The 20436-nt window shown below is 33.1% G+C and overlaps 1 protein-coding gene across 1 annotated transcript; it reads left to right on the forward strand.

The window, feature by feature from the left end:
- Positions 1-349: 349 nt before the first annotated feature.
- Gnmt (Glycine N-methyltransferase) lies at positions 350-19963 on the forward strand. The gene is made up of 6 exons (XM_072527229.1): positions 350-505; positions 3890-4100; positions 8990-9117; positions 9522-9778; positions 19405-19538; positions 19675-19963. Exons 2-6 carry the CDS (start codon positions 3892-3894, stop codon positions 19847-19849), a joined length of 903 nt encoding a protein of 300 aa, XP_072383330.1. The 5' UTR covers positions 350-505; positions 3890-3891; the 3' UTR covers positions 19850-19963.
- Positions 19964-20436: the final 473 nt, after the last annotated feature.

Genomic DNA, 20436 nt, shown 5'->3' on the forward strand with positions numbered 1-20436 from the left:
GCCAGATATTCTATTTTTCATTGTAACTGGGGACGTACTATATTATACAACATGAAAAAACTGTAAAAATAACATCATTTTTCATCCCGAACCCGCACGAAATTTACAATCGCAATCATACCTAATAACATATTTCATTTAAAAATCACTAAACCAGATCAATGCGTTTTTGGAAAAAACAATCAATTACTGAAAATCCTCAAATTTACTAAATGCGTGTCACGTTTCTCGAAACGATGACGAAACAAAAACGAGAGTTTCCCATACATTCGGTGATAATCTTAATTCGTGTGGTTATTCGAGTCTGATGTAACATCGGTATCAAAATAATTATTTTACAATGTAATAACAATTCCATGGTTTGTCGTTCTTTTTAACGCTTATGCCGATAACAAGATTCTTTCGTCATCGACGCGAGCATATATATTCTCTGTGCAGAAGCTCCATATCGTAGACGTTTTTAAGTTGACGAGATTTCAAAGTTGCTGCTAGACTTCAGTCACAGGTACTTTATTAATATTAGATTATAAGTCTAATTGCTTGAAAACGCAAAGTTTTGTTTTTAGCAAAAACTTTTATTTCAATTGCCGCGAGCTTATAATTTTACGGAAAAAAATTCTTATTTAAATTACAAGATCGTCTTATAAGAGTAAATACTTTTGGGTACTCTATATTTTTTATTTTCGTATATAGTGCCACTAGACTGGATTGGGTTGTTGGCGACAATTAGCTTATGCATTCCGATCCATTAACAAACTATAGACTACGCCGAAAACTCTACTATGACATTTTCTTCTTCAGAAAGTAACTCGCATTTTACGAATTATATATATATATATATATATATATATATATATATATATATATATATATATATATATATATATATATATATATATATATATATATATATATATATATATAGACCAATGACTCTTTGTAGAGTGTAAGTCGCTCAATATTCCGTGAGCTCTTTTAATCCATTTGAGACGGTGAATTAGTTCGCATTTGGGCTATTTTTTTTATGAATATGTTTTTTTGCTTTGACGACTCTCTTTTTCCACTCTGATTCTTTTCTCTTCAGTTTGCAATTTCCATCTTTGCTATATTCTCTAGTAGCTAGTTTTTCCATTTTATTTTTGGTCTTTCGCTTGACCTGTTTATTACTGGTTTCCAGTTGGTTATTTTTCTAATTGGTGCGTCTTCTTCCCTTCTCTGTATGCATTTAAACTATCTCAGTCATTGTGCTTTAATAAATTTTATTATATCTTTACCTTCGGTTATATTTACTATTTCATGGTTCATCAGTCTTCTATATTCTCCGTGTTATGTCTTTATTGGGCCGTGTATTCTTCTCATAATTTTTTGTTTATTTATTTCTAGTTTTTCATCATCTTTTTTGATAAGACACATTACTTTCGCAACATATGTTAACACTGATCTAATTGCTGCTTTATATGTTTCTGTCTTTATATTTTGCTTTAAGCAGTCGGAGATATTTCCAATACTCCCCGTTCTCCGGTTTAATTCTTTCGCTTATTTCTACACCCTTTCATTTTTGCCGTCCACTTCCCCCAAGTATTTAGAACAATCGACCGTTTGGAATTTATTTTCACCTATTTATTGTTGTTATTCCATTTTGATCATTACTCTTTTGTCGTTTGCTTCTCTCATCAACGTTAGAAGTGCTTTTCCTAGCTTTTGTTTGTCACGTGCTACCAATGCTAGATCCTCCGTGTATCGGATGATGTCTTGTTGAACTTTGAGTAATTGTCTTTTCCAATCCTGATTACTCCTTTTTCTAATATCATATTAAATAGCGCTGTTGACAGACTATTTCCTTGTCTTACGCTACGATATATATTTATGTCTTTTGTATCGCCTGTTTTAACTCTTGCTTATGAGTCCCTGATTGTTATTCTAGTGAGTTTTATTGTCTTGTCTTGCAATTGTTGTCTGTATATACTGTAGAAGACCTCTTGGAATTCGATGAAAAATATGTGTAGTTCTCTTTCACATTCGTAGCTTTCCTCTATGGGTTTTTAGAATTTGTATATTTCAGCGCTAGATAACGTTTTGTAGGTGTTTTAACCATTAGCTAAATACTGCTATGCAATTGTATGAATGACTATGCTGAAGTCTCTTTTGTTTATATAGTGTTTGGTTTATGTAATCTTACATAAATATAAATACAATGACTCATTCAAAATAGCATTGAAAAGTGTAGTTCATATTACTATATTTCTTTATTCTAGATGTTCTTATCCAAATGTGTAATGCTAATTATAATTCCACTGGTTAATCTATTTACATAATTAATTCTAAAGTTCTAAATATTTTTAGCAGCTTGGTAAGAAGTTACAGCGGTATTTATTATTACAGCTGCATTTGAAATAAAAAAATTTAGAAATAAAACATATCATGTATGTGAAACCTTCATTTTTTATGAAAAAGTTCTCTAATGCTGAAAAAAGTCAGTTATTATCTTCTGCACAACCCTTTCCGAAAAAAAGTTTTTCTGTAGTGTCCTTAATAATCTGAGCTACCTCTTTGGTAGTTGTGGATGCCTCCCTAAAGTGGTAAAACCTGGATATGGTCTCAGCAGCTCTCGTTGCTTCTTAGATTTAGGACAAGCAACGCCGTCACCTTCTTCTTCTTCATTATCTTCATCAACATCCATCTACTAAAATGTAGGAGTCAAGATTAGTTTCAAACTCTCTAGTTTACATTAAATTTTAGTATCCACTCTGATAAAGGCATTTCGTCATCCTTGTCAACATCCTGAACATTGGGAGAAACTACAGTCCATTTAGCTTGACGAAAGCACTTAAAAATTGGCACTCCACGCATTGTCTATAAACTGAACTGCATCAAGGATGGTAACGTTTACGGGTTCCCCATTGTCTATACAAAAAATCATTCTTTTTAAAAGCTGTTTCCGATAATGGTACTTTAAACTTCTTATGACTCCTTGGTCCATAGGCTGCAAGACACTTTTCAAGACAACAGTTTCTTGTCCCCCTTTCTCAATTCTTCTTCAAAAATAGCAGAAGTCATTTACGCTTTTTTGTTGGCTGTGCAGTTTACAGGGTTTTTATTTTTTTGAAACATCTAGGATGTAAACTTTTCCCAATAACCAAAAGCTTTCTTTTCTCTGTACCTGTCAAGTTTGCACAAACAAAAGCCGTGACTCTTTGTTTTAAAAACTTTCAACCGACACATTTTTCATTTTTGAAATTTAAAGTTTTCTTAAATTAATTTATAGAAGTCACCAGTTTCATCGCCATTAAAGACAACCTTGTATGGTTGCCTTAGTTGTGGCCATGTGTTTTATAACCAATCACCTGTTACGTTCTCGTCCACACATTTTGCCTCTTCAACAATTTTCGCGAAGACATTGGGCATTAAACTGATCTAACTAGCCTTTAGAGCATGTAAAATCTTCACCAAACAGTTTTCTGAACTCTGTAGCTTTCTCCTTTAAAATTGGCTCGGACACAGGAATATCAGAACTGCGACACTGTTTGAACTATTTGAGTAAAGTTGAATCTACGTCACCACGAATGCACTTCCTAATCTTTTTAATATTTTCTCCCTTCTCATTAAAGCCTTTTAAAATTTCGCCCTTGTTTTTTAGGATTGAGCCGACAGTCGAATTAACAAGTCCAAATTGTCGATATACATCAGCAATTTTTCTACCACTTTTAAATGCTCTTATTACACGCACGTTATCTTTAATAGGCAAAGCCTTCCTTTTAGTACTACAATTTGCCATATTAAAACGTTATAGACGAGGCTTATTTTTTGACAAACTTTTCCTCATTTAGCAAAAGAAAGTTAACCTGTGTACATAAAAATTCATTTTTTTCTAACGTCTTGTTTGTTTCAGAAATGGCACAAGCTAATGTTATCACCACCAGATCTCTTGGTACCGCTTCTGAAGGTATTAGAGATCAGTACGCCGATGGAAAGGCGGCAAAAGTTTGGGAAGTCTTCATTGGAGACAAAAACTCCAGAACTCAAAACTACAAAAACTTTTTAGTGGGATTATTGAAGAGAAAGGGATGCAAAAGAATTTTGGATGTAGCTTGCGGAACCGGGTAAGAAATATATTACATGCAAAATTACTTTTTACTATGTTTAATTTATTATTTAATAGCTTTAAAAAACATTTTTTTACAAACAGTTTTTACCTTTTTAAACCTGCTACAGGTATTGTAACATCATATTATATCAGCGGTTCAAATATTTCGAGCTTTGAGCTTTTCAATGTTATTGCTTAACTCAAGAACGTTATCTATATTATTTCATAATTTTTAATACTACTTTTTGCGTCAGTGCTTTCGAGTTAACGCATTCATGTAATCATTAAAATATTTTAACCTTAGATATATTTTATTTATTAAAACTTTGATAAAATTGTTTTTTATTAAAAACTATTAGTCAATGCTGGACTTTCACAGATATGATAAGTATTAGTATAACTTTAACAAATATTTAATAATTAGGAAATGCAATTTGATTATTAATATAAATCATTTATATATTGTGAATAATTGATTGTGGGTTGGGAATCGCAACTCATTTATAATATATAAAAAACCGCAACCACAACCATAAAACACAAACATTACCTTACTAAATATCGGAAGATTTGTCGTGTCATCTAAACCATCATGACCACACTGGAATAATTTACGCGTCGCTTTTCTAATCTAATACAGTTTGTCGGATGATAACGATTTAATCGAAGAGTGATTAAATGTAGGTTAAAACAAACAAAGCAAACGTCTTCAGAGAACTCCCTTTTCTGTAGTTCACATTCTGTTTCGTTCCAGGTAACGCGTAGAAGACCCCATCCCTCCTAGTACAGCATCACTCCCAGACGTGAATTTCCTTCCTCATAGTCTGACTCCCGCAGCCTAATTCATACAGTCTGACCCACTTTTCTAGCTTCAACTTCTTGCATCTATCCCTCTTATCTTTGCCGTTGGTCCAGCTGTCTTTCCTCCTCTTCTTTTTTTTTGATCACTGCACGGACATAGTTGTGTACGTAAGTGGAACCTACTTTATTTTCAATCATTCTCTCAATCATTTCTCTCACTGTAACAAAATTCACACCTGTCTTTCTTTCCATTATGTTCCTTTCTACTATCCATTTGTTGCACTCTAACATCGTATGTGTCACAATGTCCGAGTGTCCACAGTAGAGGCACTCATCTGGGTCAGTCTCTGTGGACCCACAGAGGTAAGCCCTAAAACACCCTTGGCCTGTGAGCACCTGCGTAAGGAAATAATACAGTTGCCTGTGGCCACAGTCCGCCCAATCTCTTACGTTCGGATTAGCATTTTCGTCCACTGTGCCACATCCTCCGTGTTGTTCCATTCTTCTTGCCATATTTCAATTGGCTTTTCCGTGTTCTGTCTTCCCTGTCATATTAAGATCTGGGCCTCTTATCTCATAGAGCTCTTTACTTTCCACAGCCAAAACATGCAAAGGAACACATCCAGTGATGGTCCACAAGGCGGCTGCAGACACAGTCCTGTAAGCGCATGTCACTCGCAATAAACTTGTTCTGTCCACTCGTGTCATGAGGCCATTATTTTTACCGCCCCGCTCCAGACTGGTGCCGCGTAGAAGACGATCGACTGTACAACACCTTGTGTAAGACCCTCTTCCTTTTGGACTTGGGTTCTCCAATGTTAGGCATCGCCCTCCCCAACGCACCCGCACTATTCGTAGCCTTCTGGGACACCTCTCGCACTTGCTCCCCCCATTTTCCATTCTGGTGCAATGTCACCCCTAGGTACTTTACACGTTTCTTGAGTGTTAGATATGCTCCCGCTCATTGTAATTCAACACTTTGCTTGTTCTTTTCCCCTTCAGAATGAATCAAGACTTAACCCACATAAATAAATTATGAACTACAATGAAACTAGACTGGTCAAGTGTCGAAATAATTAATGCTTGATAACAGATGTACGAAGAAGATATTGGAAGGTGACCGAGAACGTTTAAAAGATGTAGATGGTACTGGGAACACATTGAGTCACAGAAGAGCTTTCACATTGTAATTTTACTAGTATGTGGGGAACTGGAGAATAAAATGATCCATTCAAATGTTATCAAATATCCATATCTTTCTACAAAGTTTTTATTGACGAGTGGTAATTTTAAAATGACACTCAAAACTCTAGAAGCACACTGAGAAGAGCTTTTAAATTACATATTACTGTACAAAAATGTACATATGTAATCATAACAAAAACAAAAATAAAAACAACAATTATCGTTACGAATATCTTCTTGTTTACTTTGTTGTAGGTTTATTAACTAAAGATATGTTGAGTTAGGTTATGTTAGATTATGATTTTTTAGTCGTATGTTTATTTGCATATTCTATTGAACTAAAACCATTATTTGTGTGTTATAAATAATTATCATAGGCTTCGTCTTCTTAATGTTTACATTGGGTCCATATTGTTGACTGTAATACATGATTTTGTTCATAAGAACTTGTAGGTCTCCTAAGTTGTCCGCAAATACTATGGTGTCATCTGCATATCTCATGTTGTTTAGCCGGTAAAAATTTCGCAGAATACCTTTTTCAGTTTCGTGCAAAGCTTCGATACATATTTTTTCAAAGTACAGATTGAAGATTAGAGGAGTCAAAATACAGCCTTGCCTCACTCCACGTATGATTTTTACATAGTCATTGTGTTCATCTTCAACTCTGAGATTTGCTGGCTGATTCCAGTAAATATTTATAATTATTTTCAGATCTTGGTTGTTAATTCCGACTTCTTTTAGTATTTGCATCATCTTGGCGTACTGTATTCGATCAAATGCTTGCTCGTAATCAACCAGACATGCGTATACGTCGCAGTTGACGTCTCTGCATCTCTGGAATAAGACTTGTACTGAAAACAAAGCCTTTCTAGTACCAATTGCATTTGTGAACCCGAAATGGTTGGGGGAAATTTGACTTTCACACAGCTTGTAGATTCTCTTATGAATTATTTTTAGGAATAATTTTAGGAGATGACTCATGAGGATTATGGTACGGTAATGTTGCCATTTTTTGGCTCCTGTTTTTTTGGAAGTGCAATAAACTCAGATTTCAGCCATTCTGTTGGTATTTCTCCAGAGTTGTATATGCTGTTGAATATATTTGCGATCATTGCTATTGATTCGTTGTCCATTAGTTTGTGTAGTTCTGCTTGTATATTATCAGGGCCTGCCGCTTTGCCATCCTTTAACTGCGCTATTGCGGAATAAACATTCTGCTGTAATATTCTTGGTCCATCATTTACCTCTTCTTCTAGCTCAAAGGTGTTATCTCTTTGGTCTTCAAATCGTTTTTCTAGATATTCTTTCCACGTTCTTATTTTACTGTTTGTCCAAGATGATGTTTCCATCAGAATCAGATATATTTCCTTTCTGCCTTAGTCTTAGTCCCCTGTGAGTTCTTTAACTTTTCTATGTACATTGTGACTATCGTACTTTGACTGCAGAGTCTCAATTTCTTCGCATCTTTCCCTTGCTTCTTTTTCTTTCGTTTCTCTGATTTTTGTTCTTAATAATATATTTATGGTTTTATATTTGTCTGGGTCATTTTTGGATTTTCTTCTCTCGTTCATTAGTTTCAGGATCTCATCTGTCATCCATGATTTTTTCTTTATTAATCTATCTGTCTTTAAGTGTTTATCCTTTACATTTTGCACTATTTCTGTAATATGTTTGATCGTTTGTTATTCGTTCGATTCGTCTCTAATTGCAGTCACTTGCTCGTTTAACGTGGCTTGGACTCTCATCCTCGTATCAAGGTCTTTCAGCATACGATTGCGCTTTCCTTTTCGGCACTGTTTTGAGTTTGACTCAAAATACTCCCACCAGTGGAACGTGGTCTGTCTCCAAGTCTGCTCCAGGATAAGTCTTGACAGATGTAAAGCTGTTTCGGAATCTTTTATTTACTAAAATGTAGTCTATTTGATTTAGGTAGTCTAGTTTAGTCTTTATAATATATAAATTAAATAAATATTCCATTGTTTATATCAAATTTGAGATTTTATCAAAATTGTTAAACACATAAGCACTTTTTAATTTTATGTTATCTATATCATATGTTTCACATTTTTATGTCATTGAATGCATAAGGTTGTTAGGTTATGTTATGTTTGTTTTGTTCGTATCTTTTTAAATTCAAGAGAAAAACATCTTTTCACGTTCTACCAAATATACAACGACGTAGATTAAAAAATTTAACAGTTAAACTAAATTTATCTAAAACAACAATATATGTTATTTCAGTAACGATAAACCATGACATACAGTTTTGTTTATATTAAACGATTTCTTGTATTATTGGTAATTTCATATCTATTTATAAGTTATCTTTAAGGTTTAAAAGGGTTATGATTTCCCCATAATCAAAATTGATTACGGACATTTTTTAATTTTAGTGCATTGTGTAATTAAACGTTGACCCAAAAATAAAAAAAAACGTAATGATTATTGTTTTCATTTGGAATGGTACATTTTTTAATTAAACGAATAAAGCTTTCGTTAATTAAATTTTTGCATATTGCCAAAAGTATACAATTGGTCCAATAAATTAGATAGATTAAAGTTTGATGAATACTTTTTAAAAAATATTCCCTATTAACTTTAACATCTGATTTATTATGTACAATTTACTTGATTCTACTATTTCAAAACGTAAAAATGTAAAGAAGTAACAGAATATAGAATATAGAATATAGAATACACATAGTGTATGTGAGGGAGGTGGGGCTGTAAGATCAAGGAAGAATATTTGACTGATTTGGCTCGAGTATTGCTAATAATAGTAAAGGCAAAAGGCCAAAAATATTTTAAAACGTTATACATTTAGAATGCACCAAACCAAAATCAACTAAAAGAATTAATATTTTATAAATGATATTGATATTTTTTTATTACTTTTGCTAAAAAATATATTTTTTACAGTATTGACTCTATAATGTTACTAGAAGAAGGATTTGAAGTGGTGTCCGTGGATGCTTCGGATAAAATGTTAAAATATGCTCTGAAATCAAGATGGAATCGGCGAAAAGAAGCTGCATTTGACAAATGGGGTAAGTGTTTTGTACAGTTTGCATAAAATTCATTTTTTTTAATATTACACTTTTAAACTGTCATCTCTATCTCTGCAATCGAAATATTTATCTCTCCCTTTATACTGTCATTGCAGTTTAGAGAAGAGTCTTGCAGGGCAGTCTGCATTTTGTTATTCTATAGTATACAAGGAAGGTAACATGACTACTGCTATATTTCAACTGCCTATTATTACCTTTAGTTTTACCTTAGTTACTCATTTTATTATGCGTTAAGCGATACAGCTCTTAACTACGTTATTAAAACGAGCTCTGGTAAGGCCCTTTCCTATAGAGATATGTTATAGAGATATAGTCTCATAGAGATGTTTGTTTACTAAGACCTAGCTGTTTTATTTTATGTTTTATTATTATTATTATTTTAGTTATCGAGGAAGCGAACTGGGTAACACTATACGACGACATCGAAGACTTAGTAGGAAATGGTTTTGACGCTGTCATTTGCTTAGGAAACTCATTTGCCCATTTACTTGACAATTACGGAGACCAAAGAGAACAGATGCGGGCTTTAATGAACTTTGAAAAGTGTGTAAAACCAGGCGGTTTACTTTTGATCGACCACAGGAATTATGACGATATTATTGATACCGGAAGAACAGCACCAAAATGTATTTATTATAACGTAAGTAATAAATTAGTTTTCTTAAACTGACTCTTCGTGAAAATCAAAAATAAGTTATTACATTATTCTTATTATGTCTGATTTTTTAAAAACTGTGAACTAAATTATTTAACAAAAAATCGTAATTTGCAGATACCCATTGCAGAGGAATATTTTATTTAATTTATTTAAATACTGAGAAAATATTAAAATAGAAATTCTAATAAACTTTCTAGATTTTATAAATTATAAGCTATTATTAAGTTGCCATTAGCACACTTTATATTGTTAATTGAAAACCCATTTACACATGTCCTTGGGGTTTCTGACCCAGTGGCTTTCAAAACGACTTTCTTGGAGTTAAATAATAGTGACAATAGACGTCTAAGTCATTTTATATTAAATCCAAATTTCCAGTATTTCATATTTCCGCTACCACTTATGTAGAGGAATATCATTCTTATATTATATGCATTATACGTACAAATCTAAATCCTTCTTCTTTTTTATCTTTTAGTACTACTACTACTACTATCGGTTTACAGCGTTCTCTGATGCCTTCCGACTCCTAACCGCCATTCTTCTCTATTTAACCATAGGCCTGGAGGGATTTCTTTTTCCTCTAGTTCTTTTTCAATTCCCTCTCTCCAGCTTCTTCTCGGCCTTCCTCTTTTTCTTATTCCTTGTGGTGTCCACGTCAAAATCTGTTTCGGAATCCTGTCATCTGGCATTCTGTGTACATGGCCGTACCATATTAACTGTTTTGGTTTTATGTCATCAACTATTGTATGCTTGACTCCCATCATATCTCGTATTCTCTCATTTGGTATACAATCTCTTCATGATTTGCCTGCTGCTCTTCTCCAGAAGTCCATTTCTGTTGCTAGTAACAGTTTCTCTGTTCTTTGTTTCATTGGCCAAACTTCACTGCCATATGTGATTACACTTTTAGGTATGGTGTTGTATATGAGTTGTTTGTTCGCTTTAGATATTGTTTGGTCCCACAAAATGCCGTTCACCATGGATATGGCTTTTCGACCCTGTATGTTTCTGTCTTTTACAGCAGCATCGAGTGTTCCATCTTGAGTTATCTTCATACCTAGGTATTTGTATTCATCACAGTGTCTAATTTCTATCCCATCGTCTAATATAATGGACTGCTTTGTCCCTCCAATACACATGGTTTCAGTTTTCTTAATGTTGACTTCGAGACCCCATTTGTTATATTCTTCTATTAGCTTCCGAGTTATAATCCTGAGCAATCAGTATTTGGTCATCAGCGAAACATAAGGTGTACAGTGTAGTCTCGTCATTTAGAGAAATTCCCATGCCATTACATTTTCTTTTCCATAGCTTGAGTGCTTGTTCCAGATAAATTTTGAAAAGGGTAGGCGAAATAAAGCAACACTGCTTTAGCCCTTTCGTCACCTTAAATCCCTCAGATATCCTTGATCCAGTTTTAATTTTTGCAGTCTTTCCATTATACAGACTTTGGACTGCTTTGATAAGACCATGCTTAATGTTGGTTTGCTGTAGGGTTGACCATAGTTTACTGAGGGGTATACTGTCATATGCTTTTTGTAAGTCTACGTAAACCAGGTGAACTTCTTTATTGACGGCTGTTTTTTCTCAATAACTTGCGTAATAGAGTACAAGTGGTCTACTGTGGATCGCCCAGCTCTAAAACCAGCTTGCTCCTCTGCTTCGTAATCTCTATAGTCATTTTCTATTTTGTTCTTAATAAGTTTCCCATACATCCTACTTATTGTGCTGTTTACCGTAATTCCTCTGTAATTTTCACACTGATCCTTGCTGCCCTTTTTGTGGATAGTTGACATGATACATAATTTCCATTCTTTTGGTAATTCAGCCCCATTTAAGCAGTCTTGAAAGAGTTTTCTTAACTGTTCCTAGAGTTTGTCTGTGCCGGCTTTCACTAATTCTGCAGGGATGTCACCAGGACCAGGTGATTTCCCATTTTTCAGGAATTTGGTTTATCTTTTAGTACTGTGCCCCAACTTAGCTGCATAGCCTTCATGAAAATTTGCGGAAATAGTATTCGATCTTTTATGGTATGTAACAATTCATCTGATGATAAGTCACTCCATTGACTATCCATCTATCAAGTATTTCTTTCTGCGCTGATTCTTTAATTCCTTCTATTTCGTTAAGTATTACTAAGGCTATAAGTATTCTAGTTTTCCCCTTTTTATAATTTTCCTTAATTCCTTTGATTATCTCATCATGTTTAAGTTTTATATGTTTGAAATGTATTAAACCCATAAAATTTTCATAGATTAAATCGAAATGATCAATCATTTTTGTGTTGTATAAATCTTACCCTAATTACTAATGAATTTTCTTACATCCAAGATATCAAAATACCTCTTACATTTTGATTTGGTCTTTTAATAGATCATTGGTAATTTATTTAATTAAGTTAATTCTTTTTTTTTATTCAATAAAATTCATAACTTGAGCATCTGGCTTTTTTAATGTTGAAAATAACGATCGTACTGACCGGCAATATAACAGCAACACTAGAACAATCAGGAAAACCTCATGGTTCGGTCCAGAAATTAAACAAAAATGTAAAGAAAAGAAACAAACTTACCTTGAATATCGAGTAGCGAGAACTCCAGAATCGTACGTTGAATACCAGAAAATAACAAAAGAAAACTAATACATTTTTTAAAAGGATGAAAAACTATTTCTATGGTATACAGAAACAGATGTGTAGGTGGATCAGATTACAAAGAAAAGAAGTTAATGAACCAGTTGACACGAATCAAATACCTAAGGAAGACTGGATTGAATATCCCACTGAAACTGTACAAGATCGAAGACATAGAGGGATTGTTGAGCACACCAGAAATAATAGTAAATGAGAATATTGCAATTGAACTTCAGGACATAAGATGAGCCCTCCATAAATTAAAGAATAGAAAAAGCGACAGAACAAAATACCAAATGAACTGTTAAAATATGAAAAGCAGAATTTAATACAACAATTGACACAATTAATTCAGAAAATCCTCTATCAACATAGAATACCAAATAAATGACGAACTATCACTATAACAACATTGGAATTGAAACTCGACCAGAAACAACTAAATCAAAAGATTGCTTGAAACAACAGAGATAAAGGTACTTCGTGGCATAGCTGGAAAGACTCTTCTGGATAGAGAAACGAGTGAAAACATAAGAATTACGTGTGGGTGGACGAAATTTCACGATCTCCAACGTGACAGAGATAGAACGCCCGCAAAAAAGGTGAAGTGACAATTTGAATGGATTGTCGCGACAATAAAGAAGAAAAATAAAGAATAGATAATATGAGGATGCCTCCAAATATATCAGTTACGGGCTTAATTTGAAATCTATCGAAAATATTTAACTAATGCGTGGATTTTCCATCACACAGTGTGGCTTATATTGAATAGAGCACTATTTCTATATACACTTGTATTAAATTCTGGTAAAATGTCACAAGAAGCGTCAAATCCTCAAAAAGAAAAAATACAAAGGTATATGTTTCTTTCTGAGTACGTTTATAAAGTGTATTAATTATTCTACGAAGGATTTGAATGTAACCGTAGAGTGAAACACAAAAAATGTACGAATTATATGCCGAAAGTGTTGAAAATATTAGATAAATCGAGGAAAAGACCTATATAGAAGAAACAATGAGTAAGAAGAGAACTGTTATAGCGAGTTTGGAATCAGGAAGAGAAAAGAATCTTAAAAAATGTTTTAAAGCAAAACAAAATTTAAAAAACAAACTCATGGACATATTAAAACATAAAAATATTCTAAAAATAAATTATGTACTTAGGTATTAAATAAAGTAAAGCTATAAATTAAACTAAAATTCACGAAAATATGCATAGCCACCGACACATATTTTTGAGCAAAGTATTTATTAAATTATAACTATCTGATTAGCAAGATTCTGTAACTACTTTCTTGTGGTATGTCTATTTAAATATTGAAACATACAGGGTGGCGCACCGAAAACGAAACAGATGCATTTACTGGCAGATGATTCCTTTAAAAAAAAAAACGCTTGGACCCGTCGATTTTGTTATCGAGGGGGAAACAAAATTGGCATAAAATCACTTTAACATTTGCAGCCCCCTAAGCGGGGTGGCACCATCCCTAAAATCTTAAATGGAAAGGGGGGTCGAATGATCCATCATTTAAAAGGTCTTTCAACTCCCTTTACAATGATGTAAAATTCATGTACTTCAATTCAGTAGTTTTGGAAATTTATTGATTTAAAGTTTAAATACATCAGCGTAAGAGGAGATCAATACATAGCAGCAAAGTTGTTAAAAAATAAAGAATGAACTAACCTGTCAGCCGAGTAAATGTTGAAAATGACCACCATTACTTTCCATGCAATAATAAAGATTTTGCTGAAAACGTTGCCGGACATTTTGCAATATTTGAGGAGTAATTTGATGGCACTCATTCACAATTCTTTGTCGTAAATCTTCTAAGGATGTTGGCTGAGTAGCATAGATTTTGCTTTTTTAAGTAACCCCACAAAAAGAAATCCAAAGGTGATAAATCTGGCGATCTTGGGGGCCATTCAACGGCACCTCTTCTACCAATCCATTGACCTGGAAAGGTCTGATCTAAATAAGGCCGAACTCTTAATGCGTAATGTGGTGGGGCACCATCCGGTTGGAACATCAACATATTCTCAACGTATCAACCATCATTCTGATTTTCAATTAAAAGCAAATGTTAAATAAAAATTGTTCATCGTTTGTAATTCGTTCACGCATAACTTCACAAAATTCTAATCGCTTATCAAAATCGTCTTCATTAAGTTCTTGTACAAGGTGAATTTTATACGGATGAAAATTATGGGCCTTTAGAATCCGTTGGATAGTACGTCGACTAACACCACACGAAGTTTGCAATTTGCGGGTACTTAATGTAGGATCTACAATAACTTGCCCTAAAACCCCCACTTCTGTTGCTTCGTTCCTTATAGGATTTTCAATATTACGTTTTTTATTGGCGACTGATCCAGTTTCCCGAAATTTAGCTACAAGTTCTAGAACATATTTTCGGTGCACATTATTGTTCTCATGTCGCTCATTAAAAATTTGTGCTGTTCTATTAGCGCACTGATTATTTCCGAAAAATATTTCAATAATTTCAACCCTTTCTGCCGTGGAATATACCATGGTTAATTTATGTATAAAGCAATAAATGATATTTTAACAACAAAGATTGGTCAAATCAATCACAAACTAATGTACTATTTCCTATTTAAAATAAGTACGTGGCATTCTCTACTTATCTTTCTTAAAGAAACAACTTTTTTTGTCACAAAGGACACTTCAATTGCTATTTTTATTATTAATAAAACATGGGCGTAGTGAATAAAAGCATTTACTTATCAAGAAATTGCTTTTACTCAAATTTCTTCTAAAAGAAGTACAAACTAATTTGATGTACCTATTAAAGTCTACTTTAAACTTTAAATCAATAAATCTCCAAAACTACTGAATTGAATACATGAATTTTACATCATTATAAAGGGAGTTGAAAGACCTTTCAAATAATGGATCATTCGACCCCCCTTTTCATTTAAGATTTTAGGGATGATGCCACCCCCGCTTAAGGGGCTGCAAATGTTAAAGTGATTTTATGTCAATTTTGTGTCCCCCTCGAAAACAAAATCGACGGGTCCGAGCGTTTTTTCAAAAAAGGAATCATCTGCCAGTAAATGCCTCTGTTTCGTTTTCGGTGCGCCACACTGTATATGAAACGTCAAACATTTGTAAATTAAAATGAGATTTTCATTACAACTAAACATAATATTTAAATCTGATTGTTATAAAATTTTACGACACATTTTTGTGTTAGGGTTATCTTTGACCTTCAAATCACCTATTCGTGCGAATTTTAACCTATTTATATAAATATTTTATAATATAACAATACAGATAATTTTATCTCAAACAAAGCTTGCCAAATTTCTGCGAAGTCAAAAAAAAAAGGATGATAAAGCAATAAAATAATTTTATACATACCAGCGATAAGTTTTTGGTAAATATTTATGTATCTTAAATATAATTATAGTGTTGAAACGTTTTTGATAATGCTTATGATAATCTGTGTGCACTACACGTTTTAATTGACTTAAATTTAAAACTATTGGAAAAGTTTATCTTCTTTTTGTAGTTTTGTTTTTCATTTAGTACGTAGCTGGCATAACCATTCGTCACGTACTAAATTTATCTAAAATTTTAATATTAAAATATATCAAGAGTTCTTAAAGGTATTTTGAATCGATTTTTTTTTGCTAAATGAAATACGCATAGTAACTAATAAAAATAATATGTCTCACCAATTTACTCTTAAATTATGGCCAACAACAAATTATTCTTTCATTCAAATTTACACAAGGAAATTATATCTTCTCCTAGGTCTCAATATCCCCTAGGTGTCTTGGGCATGATAAATTAAATCTTAGAGATCTTAAATTTTGAAAAGCGTTACGAATCGAATCTTATGTGACGGATATTCTTTTAATTTTTTACTTCTCATTTAATGCATATTGTTGTTGGTTATTTTTCATACAGTTATAATTTAAACTTGCTTAGAGTAAATATATGATGACTAGAAACGAATTGATCGAGAGTAGTAAATCGATGTCAAGAAGCCCCATTCTACGCGTGACGACGTCATCTTGTGGCGCTAGTTGCGTGACGCTCGCCTCAGCATTTTACTGTAGAGGAAAAAGTAATACAACGCCAGTATAGAAGCTTCGCTTCAAAAAGTTAAATCATATTTATATGTAAATATATCGTTACATTCTTAGACCAAAATGATAAAATAAATATGTTGCAATGAAACTCCATTAGGCAATTTCCAATAAAATCAACTTACGACAAAGCAAATACACCATTGCATTGATATCCGAGACCTGGTTTAAACCATAAAAATATTACAATATGAAAGGTTTTAATAATATATGCCCAATTGGCAGAGGAGTTCGATAGGATGATACCTTATCGCCTAAACTGTTTACCTCAGTATTACAATATGATTATAAAAAACTTAACTGGGAAGAGAAAGGCCTGAACATTGACGGTAGAAGTTTTTAGAAGACGACATAGTTTTGTTCTAGGACAACCTCAAGGGGATATGTACAATGCTAAATGAACTTCAGTTAGTGTGTGCCAGTGTGGGTCTTAAAATAAACATATCGAAAACAAAATTCATTACAAACCTAGTACCTAGCAGAAATATCAATATTGGAGACAACGAAGTAGAGCTGGTGGAAAAATAAATATACCTTGGACACGAAATAAAGATCACAAGAGACAACCAAACATGCGAACACGAAGAAGAATAAACCTAACATGGGCAACCTATGGAAAACTCAAAGACATGTTTAAAAGCGATATACCAATTTCTTTAAAATGTAAAACATTTGACCAATGTGTGTTACCTGTGATGAAATATGTTGCCGAAACTTTGATATTGACAGCTATAACTTCTAAAACGCTGCAAATAGCTCAGAGGAAAATGGAAAGGTCAATGCTAAGAATATCGCTTCGTGACCGAATTAGAAATGAAGACTTAAGACGAAGAACAGGAGTTACCGATGTAATTTCCCGAATTGCCACACTGAAATGAAATTGGGCGGCGCACGTCGCTCGAATGAGTGATGAAAGGGGGACGAAGAGATTCCTTGAGGGGAGGCCGAGGTTAGACAAAAGAAGTAGGGGAAGACCCCTAGGTACTCGTTGGACTGACGATCTCAAGAAAATGTCAAAAAATTGGACAAAAAGTGCTCAAGATAGAGCACAATGGACAAAAGTGAGGGAGGCCTATGTCCAGCGGTAGACGCAAAGGGCTGGGCGATGATGAATAATATATGTAGACTGTGACCGTGATGAGGGATATGGCGGTGAAGCTATTTTATTAAACCCACATTTAATTTATCAATTTCAATTCTACTGTAGTCAATTTGAAAATTTTCCTCAGAGTATATGTTGAACAGCAGGAGTGATAGTATATATCCCTGTTGGACCCCGCTTTTGATTTTAATATCATCGGATTCTCCTGCCTCTGTACGCATAGAAGATGTTTGATTCCAGTAAAGATTGCTAATAATTATTCTTAGGTCACAGTTATTTATTCCAATATCTCCATCAGCTTGTAGTGTTTTACGCTTTATGGTAATCAATGAAACCTGCATAAATATCGAAGAGATATTCATCTCTTCATCTCTACGTACAGTTTGTAAAAAACGGATAGGCAATACAAGAAGAAGAAGATCTCTACATCATTGAAATAGCACTTGTTTGCTAAAGAGAGCTTCTCTCGTACCCACTGCGTTCCGAAAACCAAACTGTGTATGGCTAATTTTTCTTCGTATAGTCTATAATATATCCTTTGATGTATTATTTTTAGAAATAACTTAAAATGTGGCTTATTAAGCTGATGATCCAGAAATCATTGTAGGATACACGGACTTTGTTTTCTTTAGTAGAGCAATAAACGTTAACTTCAGCCATGATCTTCGTATTACTCCGTTTAAATATATGTCATTGAATATTTTTGTTAGTCGTCGTTGAGTACTGTCGGTGTTAAATATCTTTATGTTTAGCATATGCGTTGTCACGTCCAGGAGCTTTTAGTTGTGATACTGATTTTTTCACTTCATCTGATGTGATTGGTGATCGTTACATATATTAGGACAGAGGTTGTTCGGACCTATTATGCATAACATCTCATATTTTTCTATTTCTATTAATTCATCATCCTTTAATTGATTTTTAAATGGAGTTAGAATTTATTGTCGGTATCTTTCAGCATTTAGAATCACTTCGAAAATTATGGGTCCTACAATACGTCGCTTTCTTATAGCAGCCCAAACTCCAAGTTTTTGTAGATTTAAAGGCGTTTTAATAAAATAATGCAAGTTTTCTGCACTCAACATCATCATATTTTGAAAATTTATGTACCCAGAACAATAAAACCAACATTCGTCAGTAAAAAAGGCTTTGCCTAATACATCATCATCATTATTGAGATTGTTCAGAAACCAATTACAGAAAGCTAACTTTTGTGGATAGGTTAGGATATGATAGGATTGTGGTCGTTTAAACTGATTTCATGGAAGGCTTGTAAACGTACGGATGAAAATGTAAATCCTGCTGGCAAAGTTCCACATAAAAGATCTACCTGTTGATGTAAATGCCGAATTAATGTATGTAGTTGATCTACAATAACTGTTTTGAGGCACTTGGACAGTCTATAATAAAGTAGCTTTCGAATTGACTAGAAAGCTGCACAAAAGTTTGATATGTAACTCTGAAGACCTTATTTTCTTGTTTATATACAAACACTTTAAATAAATGAGATTGATTAACAAACGGTGCAAGTAAAACTTCACAAAATTTTACAAATCCAACAAAATCTGGCTAATTGGTCCAAACCAAAGACACTAATACCATGAAAAAAAGAGAGAAAATAGCAAATATAACATTATAATTTTTTTTGACCTTTATAAGAAATAATTTAAAACCGATTATCTACGCCATACTTTATTTAAACTGTTTTTCTATATTATCCTCAATAGTGCTAATTTTTTATTTTTTGGTTTTCAGAGTTATCACACCACAGATATTAAAACATCAGTATTGTATATTGCTGGGAAGGCAGCTTTAGTAACCCTAGATTATTTAATTGACATATCCTCAGAGAATGAAAAGCGAGATGCTGTGATAGAAGACTCAATAAGGTAAATAATGCTTTAAGTACTCTCACACTTTTGTAATACACAGTGTACTATAGTTTCTATTCGAATTAATTCTGTTTTGTTTTAAATTATCTGTAGCTTAAAACATATAAAATATTCATTTTTTTCTTGTTTTTAGCGAATTCCGTCTTTCCTATTATCCACACAGATTGAAAGTTTTCAACGAGATGTTGAGAAAATCCTTTGGCGAAAATTCCGACTACAAAATCTTTGGAGATTTTAAACGTTTGGAAGAAATCGACGTACCAAACTTTTATATCCACGTTATCGAAAAAAGTTCTACTATTTTTTAAGTCGCTTAGTATTAAGTATTCCCTTTATTTAATTATTCTTATATAAGTTATTTTTTATAGTTAATATACATTTTCTGTTGTTTTATTAGAGTAAATATATTTTTTATTGTTTAAGATTTTTTTTTACTTAAATTAACTTTCCATACGTCCTCGTTGGACTAGTTGAAACACATTGGCTAGGAGATGGCCATTTCAAAACGTAAAATGGCCACTATACTGCAACAAACTTAAGTTTGGGAATATGACTCATACTTACTTACGTGTTTACTAGTGTTACCATGGAAACGACCAGTGTAGTGCTTGTCAGTGTCGTAGTTTGAGAAGTACCTATCCCAGAGAGTGTTTGACATGTTGATTTGATCGTGTTGGATATTTTATTAATTTTTTTTACATTAGTGCTTAGTATATTGGTTGTAGTAATTAGTGTATTATTAAGTAATTTAGGGTATCTATAGTGTGTTTATTTTAGTTATTAATAATAGTTACTTAACAATATAGCTCATAAAAAGATAGGAACAAATAAAACCAACATACTTTTGAACAGATACAGTTCAAATCATCTCGAACAAACTGCAGGGGGCGAAAAT

This window comes from Diabrotica undecimpunctata, chromosome 3 (assembly GCF_040954645.1).
Source record: "Diabrotica undecimpunctata isolate CICGRU chromosome 3, icDiaUnde3, whole genome shotgun sequence".
In the NCBI taxonomy this organism is placed as follows: Eukaryota; Metazoa; Arthropoda; class Insecta; order Coleoptera; family Chrysomelidae; genus Diabrotica; species Diabrotica undecimpunctata.